The sequence below is a fragment of the Etheostoma cragini genome, chromosome 5 (genome assembly GCF_013103735.1).
Source record: "Etheostoma cragini isolate CJK2018 chromosome 5, CSU_Ecrag_1.0, whole genome shotgun sequence".
Classification (NCBI taxonomy): domain Eukaryota; kingdom Metazoa; phylum Chordata; class Actinopteri; order Perciformes; family Percidae; genus Etheostoma; species Etheostoma cragini.
Window position 1 is genome coordinate 12863452 of NC_048411.1, and position 14935 is coordinate 12878386.

At 38.5% G+C, this 14935-nt stretch overlaps 6 protein-coding genes and 2 non-coding genes across 13 annotated transcripts in view; 4 read left to right on the top strand and 4 right to left on the bottom strand.

Moving 5' to 3' along the window:
* Positions 1–1155, bottom strand: part of alkbh2 (alkB homolog 2, alpha-ketoglutarate dependent dioxygenase) — a 3484-nt gene extending 2329 nt beyond the window's left edge. The window contains exon 1 of the mRNA XM_034872486.1: positions 1057–1155. The gene's annotated coding sequence lies outside the window, so the exon portion shown is untranslated. The remainder of the gene's footprint in view (positions 1–1056) is intronic.
* On the top strand, positions 468–3168 carry unga (uracil DNA glycosylase a). Its single transcript, XM_034872485.1, has 7 exons — positions 468–746; positions 1095–1298; positions 1380–1475; positions 2198–2295; positions 2411–2499; positions 2581–2759; positions 2866–3168. The coding sequence occupies exons 1-7, from the start codon at positions 648–650 to the stop codon at positions 3004–3006; spliced, it is 906 nt and encodes a 301-aa protein (XP_034728376.1). The 5' UTR covers positions 468–647; the 3' UTR covers positions 3007–3168.
* Positions 3169–3956: 788 nt separating this feature from the next.
* On the top strand, positions 3957–7526 carry pxmp2 (peroxisomal membrane protein 2). Its single transcript, XM_034872402.1, has 5 exons — positions 3957–4317; positions 4702–4824; positions 4986–5148; positions 6837–6956; positions 7051–7526. The coding sequence occupies exons 1-5, from the start codon at positions 4208–4210 to the stop codon at positions 7117–7119; spliced, it is 585 nt and encodes a 194-aa protein (XP_034728293.1). The 5' UTR covers positions 3957–4207; the 3' UTR covers positions 7120–7526.
* A 144-nt stretch (positions 7527–7670) lies between these two features.
* On the bottom strand, positions 7671–8938 carry isg15 (ISG15 ubiquitin like modifier). 2 transcript variants are annotated; one of them, XM_034872404.1, is made up of 3 exons: positions 8799–8938; positions 8109–8350; positions 7671–8060 (listed from the first exon to the last, which is right to left on the bottom strand). In XM_034872404.1, exons 2-3 carry the CDS (start codon positions 8336–8338, stop codon positions 7820–7822), a joined length of 471 nt encoding a protein of 156 aa, XP_034728295.1. In that variant the 5' UTR covers positions 8339–8350; positions 8799–8938; the 3' UTR covers positions 7671–7819. The 2 variants fall into 2 exon arrangements, with proteins under 2 accessions (XP_034728295.1, XP_034728294.1); XM_034872403.1 differs by having other exon boundaries at positions 7671–8350.
* A 968-nt stretch (positions 8939–9906) lies between these two features.
* gatc (glutamyl-tRNA amidotransferase subunit C) lies at positions 9907–11960 on the bottom strand. Its single transcript, XM_034872401.1, has 5 exons — positions 11685–11960; positions 11528–11578; positions 10658–10827; positions 10414–10517; positions 9907–10040 (listed from the first exon to the last, which is right to left on the bottom strand). The coding sequence occupies exons 1-5, from the start codon at positions 11931–11933 to the stop codon at positions 9979–9981; spliced, it is 636 nt and encodes a 211-aa protein (XP_034728292.1). The 5' UTR covers positions 11934–11960; the 3' UTR covers positions 9907–9978.
* A 280-nt stretch (positions 11961–12240) lies between these two features.
* On the top strand, positions 12241–12313 carry trnak-uuu. Its single transcript has one exon. It is a non-coding gene; the product is annotated as a tRNA-Lys (tRNA).
* Positions 12314–12810: 497 nt separating this feature from the next.
* Positions 12811–12883, top strand: trnak-uuu. The gene has a single exon. It is a non-coding gene; the product is annotated as a tRNA-Lys (tRNA).
* Positions 12884–14260: 1377 nt separating this feature from the next.
* The window catches only part of sgsm1a (small G protein signaling modulator 1a), a 27088-nt gene continuing 26413 nt past the window's right edge, over positions 14261–14935 (bottom strand). For all 5 annotated transcript variants that reach the window (XM_034871971.1, XM_034871970.1, XM_034871969.1 and 2 more), the window contains one exon: positions 14261–14844. The gene's annotated coding sequence lies outside the window, so the exon portion shown is untranslated. The remainder of the gene's footprint in view (positions 14845–14935) is intronic.

Genomic DNA, 14935 nt, shown 5'->3' on the forward strand with positions numbered 1-14935 from the left:
AGTATTTGTTTTGCTGTTGTATAGTTTTGGTTTTGGTTTTGCTGTATAGTATTTGTTTTGCTGTATAGTATTTGTTTTTCTGTTGTGTAGTATTTGTTTTGCTGTTGTATAGTTTTGGTTTTGGTTTTGCTGTATAGTATTTGTTTTGCTGTTGTATATTATTGGTTTTGTTTTGCTGTATAGTATTTGTTTTGCTGTTGTATAGTATTTGTTTTGCTGTTGTATAGTATTTGTTTTGCTGTTGTATAGTATTTGTTTTGCTGTTGTATAGTATTTGTTTTGCTGTTGTATAGTATTTGTTTTGCTGTTCTTAATTTATGAATTCCCTGTGCGGCGTCCTTGAGTGCCAAGAAAGGCGTCTTTAAATAAAATGTATTATTATTATTATTATATTTCTCTAAGGCGAATGTTCAGTGCTTGACATACTACAAACTGTAGAAAACACCTAGCAGCAGTTTGTCTTGAACAGCACTCAGCTCATTATCATAACTCTGTTTCGTCACTTTCTTTGGCGCGAAAAACTTCAATGCCATTAGTTAGGAGATTTTTTGTTTTCCAAGGAGCCCACCGTTGTCTTTCTTCCACATAAACTAATAAGTGAAGTTATTAGTTTACGGAAGCTTACCGCCAAGGTGTTTTTCAACAAAATGATTGGACAAAAAACTATTAACTCGTTTTTTTCGCCTGTCTCGAAAAAAAGAGTTTCTAAGGATATTAATGAAGCCGAGGAGGATGCCAAAGACCCGGTGAGCGAAGTCACTTCAGTTTGGCAGTTAACATTAGCCACATGTCTAGCTAGTAGTGGTAAAACCCAAAGTTATTGAAGTTTAATTAATATTTAAACATCACTTACAATTATTTTGTAGTAGTATTCGGAACACTAAGAGGTATCTTTTCCCACAACATGTTCAGCGTAACCCAAGCTGCGTTCACAAGTACCGCTGTGTTCTTGATTGTTTTTAAAAGTCCTAACCACAGCTAGCTACCATAGCACGAGCATGTTTGTACTGCACGTTCGACGTATTCTAGTCTCGCCTGCCCCTGCACGCTTCTCACCAGCTTTGTATTTTGCTAAATACACTAAAATTATGCAGAAGAAGCGGAAGTCCTCGGCGGTGGAGCCAGAGGCTTCCAGCCTCCCTCTTGCTCCTCTGTCCCCGGAGCAGCTTGATCGGATAGCCCGCAACAAGAGAGCAGCGCTGGAGAAACTCCACTCTTCCGCTCAGACACCTCCAGGGTTAGGAGGAAGCTGGCGAGAGGGACTGTCGGGAGAATTCGGAAAGCCCTACTTTAAAAAAGTGAGAGAACAAGTCATCACACAACTGCACACAACAGAGGTTGTTTTGAACAATTTGAATAACTTCATATCTCTGCCACAGTTGATGGATTTTGTTTCTAAAGAGAGGAAACGCCACACTGTGTACCCACCTGCTGAACACGTCTTCACCTGGACTCAGATGTGTGAAATCCATGATGTAAGTTACACTGACACTTACCCAGACCTGTGGTGACGTGTCTGATACTAAAGTATGAACAATATATATGTATATATATAATTCGATAAAGAGACTAAGAAGACACTATATCAAAAAATTGTGACTTGTACAAACTACAAAATATAGAGTTAAAACATTGAGAAGTGCATTTAAGATGTTTTTTAAAAAGATTGGCAGATACATTGTGCTTTTCTAAGAATTAGTTTGAGGCTGTTCCAGAGTTAAACAATAACAAACAGAGATACCTGCTCTGAATGGCTGAAGGTCCGTGTATTGAGGACACAAGTCCTTTTAATTTACACATCTAGGTTTAAACAGCCGCCGACAGCCTTATCTTACCTTGTTGCAGGTGGGCCAATTACATTTGTGGAATTGTGCATGGCAGTATTGTCTTGATGGAGTTGTAGAACATTGTGACGCATCCTTTCTTTTCTCACACTAAGGCAGTGTTAAATTGTGGCCTGCTTCATAGTTATTGTGACATTAACATCTACTGTGGGCTAAACTGACAGCCAGACACTTGCAATCCCAGCAGGAGCTGAGGATGACACATGGAACATTTGTGCAAGTAAAACTTTGGGTCAGTGGTATAGAAATGTCTGCTGTGTGGGTAAAATGGAAGTTAAGTGTATTATCTGTAATATCTCTTAGGTTGGCATTAGTCACAGTTGCGTCACTGTAAGAACTGTCTCTAATTCCAGGTGAAAGTGGTGATTCTTGGCCAGGATCCATATCATGGTCCTAACCAGGCCCATGGATTGTGCTTTAGTGTCAAAAGACCAGTGCATCCCCCACCCAGGTCAACACCTTTCAGTATCTCTGCCTGTGACCAAGTCAGTTCTCCAACTTGAAATCAGATAGTGTACTGTCCATTTGACATATTAATCACACCAGTGACATATTTTCGTTTCCAGTTTGGGGAACATGTACAAAGAGCTGGAGACGGACATTGAAGGCTTTCAGCACCCGGGACACGGAGATCTGACCGGATGGTCTAAACAAGGTATTTCTTTTTAAAGCAAGTCTGTTGAACACAGGTGCACAACAACAGAGCTTTCAACAGATCTTTGACCGTGCTCATCAGGTGTGTTGTTGCTCAACGCTGTGTTGACGGTCCGAGCGCACCAGGCCAACTCCCACAAAGACCAAGGCTGGGAGACCTTCACTGACGCTGTGGTGCACTGGCTCAGCAACAACCTGGAAGGCCTCGTCTTCATGCTGTGGGGATCATATGCTCAGAAGAAGGGAGCCGCTATTGACAGGGTGGGTCTGCACCCTGTTGTATACAGTCTATGGTCTGCACTGTTGTTTTAAACCCAAACTTTTTATTACATTCATGCATCTAAGTTTATGTTCTCTCTTTTTGTAGAAACGCCACCACGTCCTGCAGGCTGTCCATCCTTCTCCCTTGTCCGCTCATAGAGGATTTTTTGGGTGCAGGCATTTCTCAAAGGCCAACGAGCTGCTAAATAAGTCCGGAAAGTCTCCCATAAACTGGAAGGCACTTTAAATCGTTCATGTTTTCTAACATGTATGTTGGTTAACTACAGACCAAAACCACCCATAAGCTTTACTTTCCTGTTTAATTCTTTATAAAAAAGGAGTTCATGTTGGCAGTTTAAACTGTTGTTTTGTGCTATACACTGAATTTTCTTACGTGCCTTTTCTCAAACTGTTGTTTCAACATTGTAAATGTGTTTTTTTTCTTACTTTTTTATTGAAATGTTGGTTCTATTAAAGATGTTCCAAAAATTGGATGTTGTATATTAATGTCTCTAAATTTGCTCAGTGTGGTCTGTGGTGGTTCTCTTGGTTTGCAGTTCGGTCTTACTTATTTAGTTAAAACTTGAAATGGCCTTTTAATGAAAGTTAAAGTAATACCTTGCTGACTGCGTGAGACCCCAGAGACGTTGCAGAAGTTGACTCCATGCAGATTTATCTGAAAAAATTGCATGTTTTCAACAAATAAACTGAGCAATTGATTTGATTAAAATGTAAACTTTATTAGTCCCGCAAGGTGATATTATTTTTACGATCATAGTCAATTGACTATCACACACACACTCATACACACACACACACACACAATTTAAGTGCAGTGTCATCATAGTGAAAATGCTGGTCTTGATAGAAGAGATAGTGTTTTGCCGTCAGGAGTAGCCAAAATAAACAATAACAGAAATGGTAAGCCAATAAATAAATATGTGTAATAACACTTTCAGTACTCGGTCTTATTTTATTACTACTTTTTTGTGCTGATCGACATGTAAGCACTTTCCGACACAGTTGTTTTTGCCAGTGATGATTAAAAATATGTTTAATTGACGGCTGTATTTGTTGTCGACATGAAGGCGTGGTTCCGCTGATGACGCAAGGACGTGAGCAGGAAGACTTAAGACAACATCCATGTTTCTTTAACTGTTTATGGTTCAACACATAGACAGTTAAAGAATCAACCTCGCCCAGTTATCGCTGTAAATGCTAGATCGGATCCGCTAGACGTGTCGACGTCAAAGGACGTGCTTCGTGGTCCGCTTTATTATGCCTCTGATTGGCTACCCTGGTATTCTTCCCTCAACCCTAACAAATCCCCGCTCCTCATGCCTAAACCTAACCACGTCGACCAGTCTAGCAGATCCGATTGAGCATCTACCAGCTATTGCCCGGTTTTGCATGCTAGTCGTAATGTGTGTACAGTTAAACAGCTGACAATGCCTGTGGAGAGCCTGCCAGTCCGGGATGTGTCCATTCATTTCCGTTTACTGCAACAGTATCTGGTTCTTCTGAAGAAATATCCCATCCTAACTAAGTCTGTAACGAGGTCTGTAGCTGTGGTTTGTTGTGCAGCTTGCTGCTTGTTTTGTGTCGTGTTTCCTCAGTTTGACAGTCATAAATTAGACGTTACTTTTTACTGAAAGACTGACAAAGTCAAACCAGTTTATAAAGTTATTATTTGCTAAATTGTTACCAATATCGCTAATATTTTTAGCAGTTCTTACTAGATTGCTCTACTTTATTTGCGCTGACCACACACTGCTCTTGGGGTCATGCACTCTGGTTTAGCCAATCAGCATCTGCCTGGAAAACCTCCCCTAACAAGTTTATTACTTATTACTTCTACTTATTTTATTGCATTACCTTATTATGAATGTACCTGTTGCATATTGATAGAGTTGTGTTTGTTGTGTGTTCTTGATACTTTCAGTGGCATCCTCACAGCTTTAGGAAATCTTCTGTCTCAGATTTTGGAGGCAAGAAAAAAGACCAAGAATGGAGCCCAAGTCAATGAGATTGACACAGCTGCGGCTGCACGCTACGCCATTTATGGGTGAGACTCAATACAGAAACAAAATTGAGGCTTTACATACTTTTCATCTGTCACAAAAAATGAATGTAATGGGGTGTTTGGGGGCATTGAACTCCCCTCTTACATCTATATATTACAACAACAAAAAATGTAGTCACATTATGCCTGATTGTCTATTTCAGGTTGTTTATTACAGGACCGTTGAGCCATTACTTTTACCAGCTGATGGAAATGTGGATGCCCACCACAGACCCGCTCTGTGTAGTCAAACGTCTGCTACTGGATCGGCTTGTTTTTGCCCCTGGATTTCTGCTCATTTTCTACCTTGTTATGAACATCCTGGAGGTGGGTCATCTATTTGATATTGCACTGGCATAAAGTTGATTGGATTGCAAGAGACAGATTTACAAAACGAATACTACAAATTGCTGCAGCAGAGGCCAAGATATACTGGTTTTCTTTAGCCCCTGGTATGGGTAATATAATGCCAGTTTTACTGTTATAATTTGTTTTGGTATTTTACTGCCCGTTCATTTACACACTAATACAGGTACTTCAGACACAATGACACACACACACTCATGTCCAAACCCGCTAAGCCAGTCTTGCTAAAATACAAGCACATGTCAGATTCCAGTTCCAGTCATTTTTTCTTCTTCAGAACACTACACACAATTCTCTACAATTGGCATGATCTTCTTACATAAAATGTATTGTATTCACATGCAACACACTGCCATTCAAAATGCTAAACTTACATTTCATTTCCTACTATCCACTCTGACTTCTCACATGGGCAAACACATGTTGCACAATTGTTAACTTAGTTAAATTTAACAGTGAAAGGGCCACAGGGGAGCTCTGCTGTTTAGGCAAACATAGGAGAGAGAGGCGAGGTGTGCGAGTACAGTAAAAGAAGTGGGAATGAGAAAGCGGAAGGTGTTAGAAACTTTATTCACTGGAGTCGTTTAACAAAGATTTTACTTGCAAGGAGCCGATACACTGCAAATGGGTTACAGAAGATCGACTGAAGAGCAACTTATTCAGTTCTTCAGTTCTGAAATCTACCCCTCCCTTACAGCTGCACTATCTCAAAACTCATTAAAAGTCTACCTGACAGGTGAAGAAGATAAAACAGTCAAGGATCCGGAGGGAGGAAGCCTTAGCCAAGTTCTTTAAAGATAAATGGGAACAATGTGACCCTGGGTGAAGATAGCTGGGAGGTTTGTGGTTCTTATAGGTCGGTAAGAGTTCAGAGAATTTCCTTTTAACAGTTACACTGCCTAACAGAAGGGCAAGACCAAGGTGAGCCATAATCTCTGATGTGATTCAGTCATGGAAGAAGCATGTGCAGATATAGCTTTTTCAGCTTTGAAGCTTCAGGGCTGAATATGCCTTGCTCGGAGAAAATTCCTCTGTTGCTTGAACCAATGTAGATGAGGTTTCAGAGTATTTTTGTTTTTACTGTATGTGGAACACTTTACACACCAACGTTTTTTGTTAAGGTCTTTTTTTTTTGGTTGGGTGGTATAAACCTTTTTGTTTATATTACAGTACATGTGTGTGTTTTTTATTTGAGTATACAAACAGACGTCTCTTGATAAGGCACCCGTAATGTAACCATGCAGTGTTGTACATTGAGCACATCTGTTTTCTACTGGTTCTTAGAAGTGTGTGTGTGTGTGTGTGTTTGTGTGTGTGTGTGTGTGTGTGTGTGTGTGTGTGTGTGTGTGTGTGTGTGTGTTTCAAACACAAAATGACCATTTTAGAAGACATAAAATTGATTTGAAGGCTTTTGTGTGTACTGTTTGTGTGTATTGACGTCTTAAGAATATGAAGTATGCTTTCAGATAATGTGTGTAAACAATTGAGAAAAACTATAAATGTGAGTTCCTGCCATATGCAATGTTTCAACCTGGATTTTTGACAATAGTATTTAGTCTACTGTATTCATGTATTATATGCAGTTTAAACACATGCCATAACAAAGGATGAAATCCTGTAAATGAATAATCATTCCAATCTGTTGTCAGGCTAAAGGGTGGACAGACTTTGAAAAGAAGATGAGAGGAAGTTACTGGACTGCTTTAAAGATGAATTGGAAAGTGTGGACTCCCTTTCAGTTCATCAATATCAACTTTGTGCCCGTTCAGGTATGCCTTTGACTGTTCCTGTCATCGATGAGTCACACACTGACACTTCTTCTAATGTTTTTGCCTCTCTTTCTGTGTCTGTTTTTGCTTTCAGTTCAGAGTGCTGTTTTCCAACATGATCGCCTTATTTTGGTACGCCTACCTTGCATCTGTGAGGAAATGAGGCTTCCCTAGGTTTCCTCACTGAAAACGAATCTGGAGTAAACTGTGGCTTTAACATTTGGCTGTTTACTGTACTCCTGTTTCTAATCTGGACAATAAATCCCCCAGTAGCCCTTGCGATTAACTCCACCCAAACTTGTACCATGAGTTTAAGCCATTATAACACGCTGCTAATTTTGGATACATGACTGTGTTTGTAATTACAGAACATAATAAATGTTGCTCATAATAAAATAATTTTTTTTTACCTTGAATTGTATGATTGAGGCGGTCTTATTTAAATACTGGAATATTGTAAATTATAAAGCTAGTGTGCCTTTGGGGTTATTTGAGTGTGCTCTGTACAGGGTACAGATCCACTCCTGAACTGAGGAAATAGTAGCTACAGTAGCCTACAGAAAATAGACACAAAGAGACATGCAAATTAACATTTGAATTTGATTTTTATTTATTTTTTAAACAGTGTCCAGTTAACATATTAAAAAATTTCAAAATCCAATGATAACATACTGTGTTGTGTGTGTGTATTGGTTGTATATATGATCATTTTTGAGATATGGCAGAATTATACTTGGAATGCATTGATTTTTCAAAATGAAAATACAAATAAATACGAAATGGCATTTGGGGTTCTATGATCTTGAGTTAGGTTAAATAAAGGAATGTACAGATTACACAATATTAACTAGATGGAAGTGTCCTCAGCCTCCTCTTAGACGGAACGTCATGTCGATGGTGCTCAGCGCTCCAACGTTGTAGTCGGAAAGTCGTCTGCCATCGGTCATCTCTCTGCCTTGGTGAATGAGCCTCTGCTGGCTCACCGGAACCCCCTCTCTGCTCTGGACCTTGGTCTTGAAGTGGCTCACGGTCTCATCGGGTTTGATGTCGTAGGTGCTTATCGTCCCCTTTTCGTTTCTGAGGAACACCTGGATGGTCGCCGGCGGGGTCACCAGCGGGGTCACCGGCTGGGTCACCAGCGGGGTCACCGGCTGGGTCACCAGCAGGGACACCCTGGCGCCATGTTGTAAGCCGTAGGAGCTCAGGGGCCTCGAGTCGTCGCTGAGATCGGTGTTCATGCCGTTCACAAACACCAGCTTCTGCGTTGCAACGAGAACTCCTAGTTTCTCCTGGATGAGGATTTTCAGAGACCCCACTGTGTCCCCAGGGTGCACCCTCAGGGTGTGGGATGTCCCGTTTAGCATGCTGATGGTTATGTCCATGATCAGCGTGGCCTAAAAGATTATTCAACACATTACAATAAGTCTACATAAACTCTTTTTAACCCTCCCTTTGTCCTCGGGTCAATTTGACCCATTTTCAAAAAGTTCCTATATCAGGTATTTGGGGTTTCTTTCAACCAAATTGTCTCAATAAAAGTAACGTGGATAGTTCCATGAAACTTTTTTGTTATCAAGTGAATAATCGATTAGTTCATTACTTTCATTACATTTGGGGGTTTTATTCAATTTTATAGCATTTTAATTTTTTGTTTTTTATTAATGAAAGTTGGAAAAAGCCCCGAAAAAAGTGACAAAAGTATCGATAGAAGACCAAATCCAAGACCAAAAAAGATTTTTTTACCCAGAAAACCAAAAAGTTGCGTGGTTGGCAAGAAGACAACACAACAATGTAATAAAGTATCACAGTGAATGTCATCCCAGCGTTGACAAAGAGGCTTACCTTGTGATCACTTTAGCAAATTCCTCCGGAGAGCTTGAGGTCTTCAGACAGTTGCAGGCAACCAAACGATGCTCAGGAACAGCTGTTCGAGGTTTATATACAGTCTGCCTCAGCTGATCAAAACCTCCCTCTACGATTTAAGATTCGTTTTCCTTCCCCGCCTCAAAACCTTTCGGTTTCTATTCTGCCCCAACATGACTCTGTTAGAACTGATCTGGGCGCAGTGGTTCGATCATTAATGCTACAGCCTTAAGGCACGTGTAGTATGTAGTAGGGCAACAGCTGCTGGTTCAGAATGAATACATTGGAAGAAACAAAAGACTTCTGGGGGACTTTCTGATGGCCTGATCAAATCTGCACTGTGTTGTTTAACAAGGAAAGGGAAAATCATTTCATCAGATGAAATATAATAGCCTACATATTAAACTTAGACATCTCTTTATTGATCCTTTTGGGATGACTCACGCAGGGAAATAAAAATTTCCAGCAACAGTTTTGCAGAGAGAAAAATCTGTATAAAATATAATAATAATAACAATAAAACCTTTGGCTAGGAAAAAGACCTTTATCATAAAGTATCAGTTAAGAGCAGTTAGGATGCCCAGGTATGTATGTGAGTAGATTATTAATTGCAGTGAAAGAGTGGCCTGCACTCCTCTTGCTTCTTGCTCTGTACTGACCTCTTTACCTTTTACCCTATATGTGTGTACGTGTGTGTGTGTGTGTGTGTTTGCCAGGCAGTATACTTTATATATAAAGTATATTATATTATTTTTTGGCCAAAGGTTTTTCTTCTGAACACTAAACAAAGAAAATATAACATGTTTTTATTATTAAAGTTTAATAACACTAGAATGAAAACAGGATACATAAATATAATGTAGGAGCCCAGTTTCCAGATTTACGCTCTTTTTATTCTCAGCTGACCCCAGGCTCCATATTATCATTATGTAAATCACAAAACAAAACAATGCACAACCATTGCACTGCCCTCATAATTCAGGTTGCTTTTCACAATTTTAATAAAATGATACTGAAACCAAAACCAGATTCAACCCTAAACCATACTGCAGGTGTCAAAGGAAACTGAAAAACAACAACATCTAAATGCATGACCAGCAGGTTTTTACTTTTCACAACAACTTCCCAAATGAAAAATGACTAATAAATATTAATAATATCATAACTCTGAATGCTTCAGCAAGGCGGCCCTCTCCTCCCTCTTTGGTAGTGGAATGTTTCCTGTGGTAAGAATATAGATATTATTTATTGATCCTCACAATAACTTACAAACAAAACAAGATGAAAAATATACACCATCATCTTTGAATTTAGATTGGATTCAACTTTGTCATTGCCAAGTTATGTGGAGTATAGAATAAATAGTAATGGGTAGATATGAAAATGCTAAGATATTTATAGTAGGCTATTAAACTTAGTAAAACAATTACACTAAAATACAGTAGGAGCAGTATGAACATGAGGAGCAGTTTCCAGTGAGGTAGAAACAGCCATTTTGCAATTATTAGCATTCTTGACTGTTTCAATAATGTCCAGGCAATCATAAAATCAACACAATTCTTTCAAAACTAAATGTATTCGGGTTTTTTCTTACCTGGTGGTGCCACAAAATATTCTTCAGCTGTGTTTTCGGAGAGCTGAAGCAGTTTTTCAGCACAGTCCCCTTCCATCACTACATCTTCTCTCAGGTTTAATGCCCTGGATGTGCATAGACAGAACATAACCCCACTCATACAATAAGCTACAATTGTTGGTCATTTGTTATGCTGTGTGGTTATAAGTGTGATGAAAAGGCCAGCATGCAAATACACGGTTTTACACAACAGTCTTCCCCATACCTGTCCTCCAGAACTGAATCCATCGGTTCAACCCCAGACGTGTCAACAACATGAAGCTGATCTGCAAATCGTATAGCTTTCTCCAAACAGGCCAGGCCCTGTTTGGTGCGGAAATCAACCAAGGCCAGTCGCTCCAGCTGGTCCACCAGCTCAGTAGGAATATGGGCAGGCTGTAAAATCAATGGTCTGTTGCTTAGAAATGTATGTCTGATAGGAAAGTTGTTTTCCAACATCACTTTAGAATGCAACTGTAACTTGTAACAATCGAAATTAAGTCATTAAATCAAATAGTTTGAATCAACAAACACTGTCATGACTCATGCCCCATAATTTGACCTTTGGTAATATGTGACGTTTTATTGACATCACTGTTGTGATGTGTCTAAGGTGTGTCTGCGTGTGTGTGTGTGTGTGTGTGTGTGTGTCTCTCTCTCTCTCTCTCTCTCTCTTTCTCACACACACACACACACACACAACAACAAAGTTACAGTCTTTTTAAAATTCCTTCCTTGTGTTACAAATCCTGTTAACAAGTAGCCTACAGTCCTACACAAAAAGGGATCTTATACTTGGTACTGTCAGACTGTTGAGGCCTCATGTTAGATACACACATCCGAATACATTGCTGTACACAACGAGGACTGTGGATTTAGTCCCACACCAATTACATGAAAAATCATTAGGGGATCTTTACTTGGCCAGCATAAAAATGAAAAATGATTACCTCAAGCAAAACCTGTATTACAGCCACCTATTGTTTAAGACAAGGCTTTCAACAAAATATCTAAAATCGAACATGAATTTCAAACATTATTAAACACAATACAAGTTGTATTATGTTTACATTCAACTAGTCATGAGGATATTTACCGGGGGAAGTTGGTCCTCTGGTACTGGTTCCCATGTTGCAACCTTTGGTACCTATTAGAGGAGACACCCAGGTAACTAGACGGACACGTAGCTAATGTCCTGCATTGGCTTCTGAATAGACCGTCTGCAATTCAAATAACATTGACCTTCTATTTACCTTGGAGTTATGTGGATGAGAGCTAAATAGACGCGTTACATTTGTGATGTGGCTCGGCAGGCAGCTGTGTCTTCTTTTATGGAAGTTCTCCACGTTTGTTACAGAGTATCGAGTGATTTTCAAGCACGTCACGCCACGGCATGTGCGTTTAGCAGAGAGACTAAACACTGACATTTTTAAGACAATTAGGTATGCAGCTATGCCCGTATGGATATAAATGGTGTCAAATTTTTCAGCGCTAACTAGCATACATAGCTAACCGAACGACTTGCCGTGGTTAGCCCAGGGAGTGGTAGGAGGAAGGGAAATTGAAGCGAGAGGCTTAACTTCCATTTCCTTCCTTCTTCGCCTACAGCCCATGTAAACAACAGACTGGTTCGTTTTAGTTGAAATACAATTGTGGCGCTTTAAATGTGGAATAATACAGTCCTATTCATCATGAAGTATGACATCTTTGAATTACACGGGTAGCATTTCCTATACGAAAACCATTAATCTATGCAACCACCTGTAAATTCAGTTTAATAGCTGACACGAAAGATCTATATAGCAGAGCGCCCGGATAGCTCAGTCGGTAGAGCATCAGACTTTTAATCTGAGGGTCCAGGGTTCAAGTCCCTGTTCGGGCGTTTGAGTTTTTTTCACTCTTTGGAGTATAAACCAATAAAATATAGGAACAGGTAAGAATGAATTATGATTTTTCATTGGTGCGAGACTTTGCTGAAAGTATAGTACTGTATACCGGTACATAACCCATCATATAGGCTAAGTGTTGTTTCAGCTTTTGACTGATGTTTTGTCTAAACGTGCGCATTTGTTTTCACCAAGTGTACTATTCATTAATTCGGTCTTTTATAATAATTCTTTGATACATTCAAAAATGCTCACTTGTTAACATTTTAGTGAATGTTGCGAATCCTAAAACTTTCATTTACTTATGCTAACTATGTTAGCATTAAACAACCCAAACTATTACGATTCGGCAGTATTTCATCCACAGAAGGCCACTTTCCTATATGTATCATAAAGTGATGTTGGATATATCCTCAAAATATGACATTTCCTTTTCTACACTTTCCACCCGGTGATAGAAAAGGAACCCATTCGATGGATGTCAGCTGAAAGAGCCCGGATAGCTCAGTCGGTAGAGCATCAGACTTTTAATCTGAGGGTCCAGGGTTCAAGTCCCTGTTCGGGCGATTGCAGTTTTAGGTCAGATGTTTCTGCGGCAATAAAAATCAAAATTGATTTCATTCTACAGGATCACTCACAGCAATAAAGCTCCTTTTAGATATGCCAGCTAATAATCTTGTGACGAATGGTAAAATGATTGCCGCACATCTGCAAGGTTGGCGAAGCAATTCCAGGTCATCCGGCTTCATGTCAAAGTGTCCCTGAGCAAGGCACTGAACCCTAAATTGCTCCCTGGATGCTGTGTATAACTGTCCACTACTCCTAATACTTAACATAAGTTAAATGCAGTAATATCATTTCACAACATTGTAATGTGTGCATGTGACTATTAAGAATAAAGTTTGATTAAAGTCAACCTGTAAACTCAGGTGGTTGCAAGTAGAGTTTGGAAACGTTCCATCGTGATTTATTGTCAATTTTTGAGCATCGCACTTTGAAATTATACAAAAATAATCTGAAACATAATTTGATTTTATAATAATTAATTATAAACATCATTTATTTTTTTATTATCTTTAATCCTGTATTTTTTCAAACATTTATTTATTTATTGATCAGGATAAAAGTCAGGATTCACCCTAATAAATTGAGAAAAATACACATTGCAAGATGTTTTGGAAAAATAATGATGATTCCATTTTTATTGTTTTATTATAAGAACATATACCATTTAATATATGAACTCTTAGTATATAATTTGATTGTTTCACCATACACATTTAGAACTGGCCACAAAATAAAAAATATCAGCTTTACAAACAAAGCAGCATCTGAATGAGAAAATGAATGAACGAATAAATAAATAAAATACTAAATAAATGTTACAATAATTAAAAAAATAGGTTTTCTGACAGCAGTTAGCATTCACAAAGAAAGACCAATATTAAAAGCAATTCATCTTATCACAATCATGAAACAACACTTGAAGACCAACTGAGTGAAGTTTTAGGAAATGATTGACCCACGAACGTTGTTAACCGAAGGTTGACTTTAGAATTAATTTAGGGATAAAAAGCATATATTGTATGTCCTTTCAGTTTCCCTCCTTACATACTCTGTACTTTTGATTTTTTTTTTTTCTGTTTATATAATTCTCACAGTAAAGAATCTGAATAATGTGGCCCCAAACAACGTTTTATTTGGTCACTGTGAATAAATGTTGTTGTTACTGTGTCATCTGATCTTAATTCAACAAACAGTACCTAGACATCCGTAAGTCACTCAAATATTAGGTTATACTTTCACATGATATAATCCTCATAAGTTAAACACATTTTCTCTCAGTACAATTTACAATTTACACATAACAAATGAAGACAATATTTGGCAGACAAGGCAGTTCAATTAAAACATTAAAAACACTGTTGGATGCTAAATCACTGACATGGTGCTAAAAGCTAAATTATACTTCAAGTTGTGTGTTAAAGAGACCTGGAGTCACATTCCGGTCTAAAACCCAGTGTTCTCCATCAGTAAAAAGTCATTTAATTTTGGGGTGTTGTAATTGTGCTGACATTCTGACCTTCATTAAGGGGTAGGAATAGAGGGATAACTTGCTGATATGTTTAAAGTTCAATCGTGTAGACTTTGACTATTAAAATACTAATATAATAACTATTATAAACTATTATCACAATGTATTTCTCTCTCTCATAAATATAGTCTCTGGTGGAATTCAGTTCTGCAGTTTGGTTTGAAATGTGCAACTAAAACCATCGTTATCTCAAAAATATTAAGTGCACTCTGGTTAAGACTCACACTTAAGGGATTTCTGGCAAAAATATCTAGAAATTAAAGAAATGATTTTTTTCAGATACACTTGATTTTACTTTAACATACTGACAAATATTAAGCATAATATTCTCATACACCTGTTGACAACACAAACAACATTGTGGATACAGTCAATAAGGCTCATAGCAGCAAACTGTGATTGTAAAGGCTTTGTGTAATGTATGTGTGTGTGCGTGTGTGTGCGCTAGGGTGCATCAAAAAACACAATTCTTGAATTCTGATATGGCTGGGTGATAAAAGTGTTCCAATACATGTAGAAACAA

Bases quoted from the DNA above. Each gene is read 5' to 3' on its own strand.
- unga (XM_034872485.1), top strand. From the start codon at position 648: ATGATTGGACAAAAAACTATTAACTCGTTTTTTTCGCCTGTCTCGAAA. The intron at 747-1,094 runs GTGAGCGAAGTC...AAAATTATGCAG, and splicing joins AGGAGGATGCCAAAGACCCG to AAGAAGCGGAAGTCCTCGGC. The intron at 1,476-2,197 runs GTAAGTTACACT...CTCTAATTCCAG, and splicing joins AGATGTGTGAAATCCATGAT to GTGAAAGTGGTGATTCTTGG.
- isg15 (XM_034872403.1), bottom strand. From the start codon at position 8,338: ATGGACATAACCATCAGCATGCTAAACGGGACATCCCACACCCTGAGG.
- gatc (XM_034872401.1), bottom strand. From the start codon at position 11,933: ATGCTAGTTAGCGCTGAAAAATTTGACACCATTTATATCCATACGGGC. The intron at 10,828-11,527 runs GTAAATATCCTC...TTGATTTTACAG, and splicing joins CAGAGGACCAACTTCCCCCG to CCTGCCCATATTCCTACTGA. The intron at 10,041-10,413 runs GTAAGAAAAAAC...TTCTTACCACAG, and splicing joins ATATTTTGTGGCACCACCAG to GAAACATTCCACTACCAAAG.
- pxmp2 (XM_034872402.1), top strand. From the start codon at position 4,208: ATGCCTGTGGAGAGCCTGCCAGTCCGGGATGTGTCCATTCATTTCCGT. The intron at 4,318-4,701 runs GTCTGTAGCTGT...TGATACTTTCAG, and splicing joins CTAACTAAGTCTGTAACGAG to TGGCATCCTCACAGCTTTAG. The intron at 4,825-4,985 runs GTGAGACTCAAT...TGTCTATTTCAG, and splicing joins GCACGCTACGCCATTTATGG to GTTGTTTATTACAGGACCGT.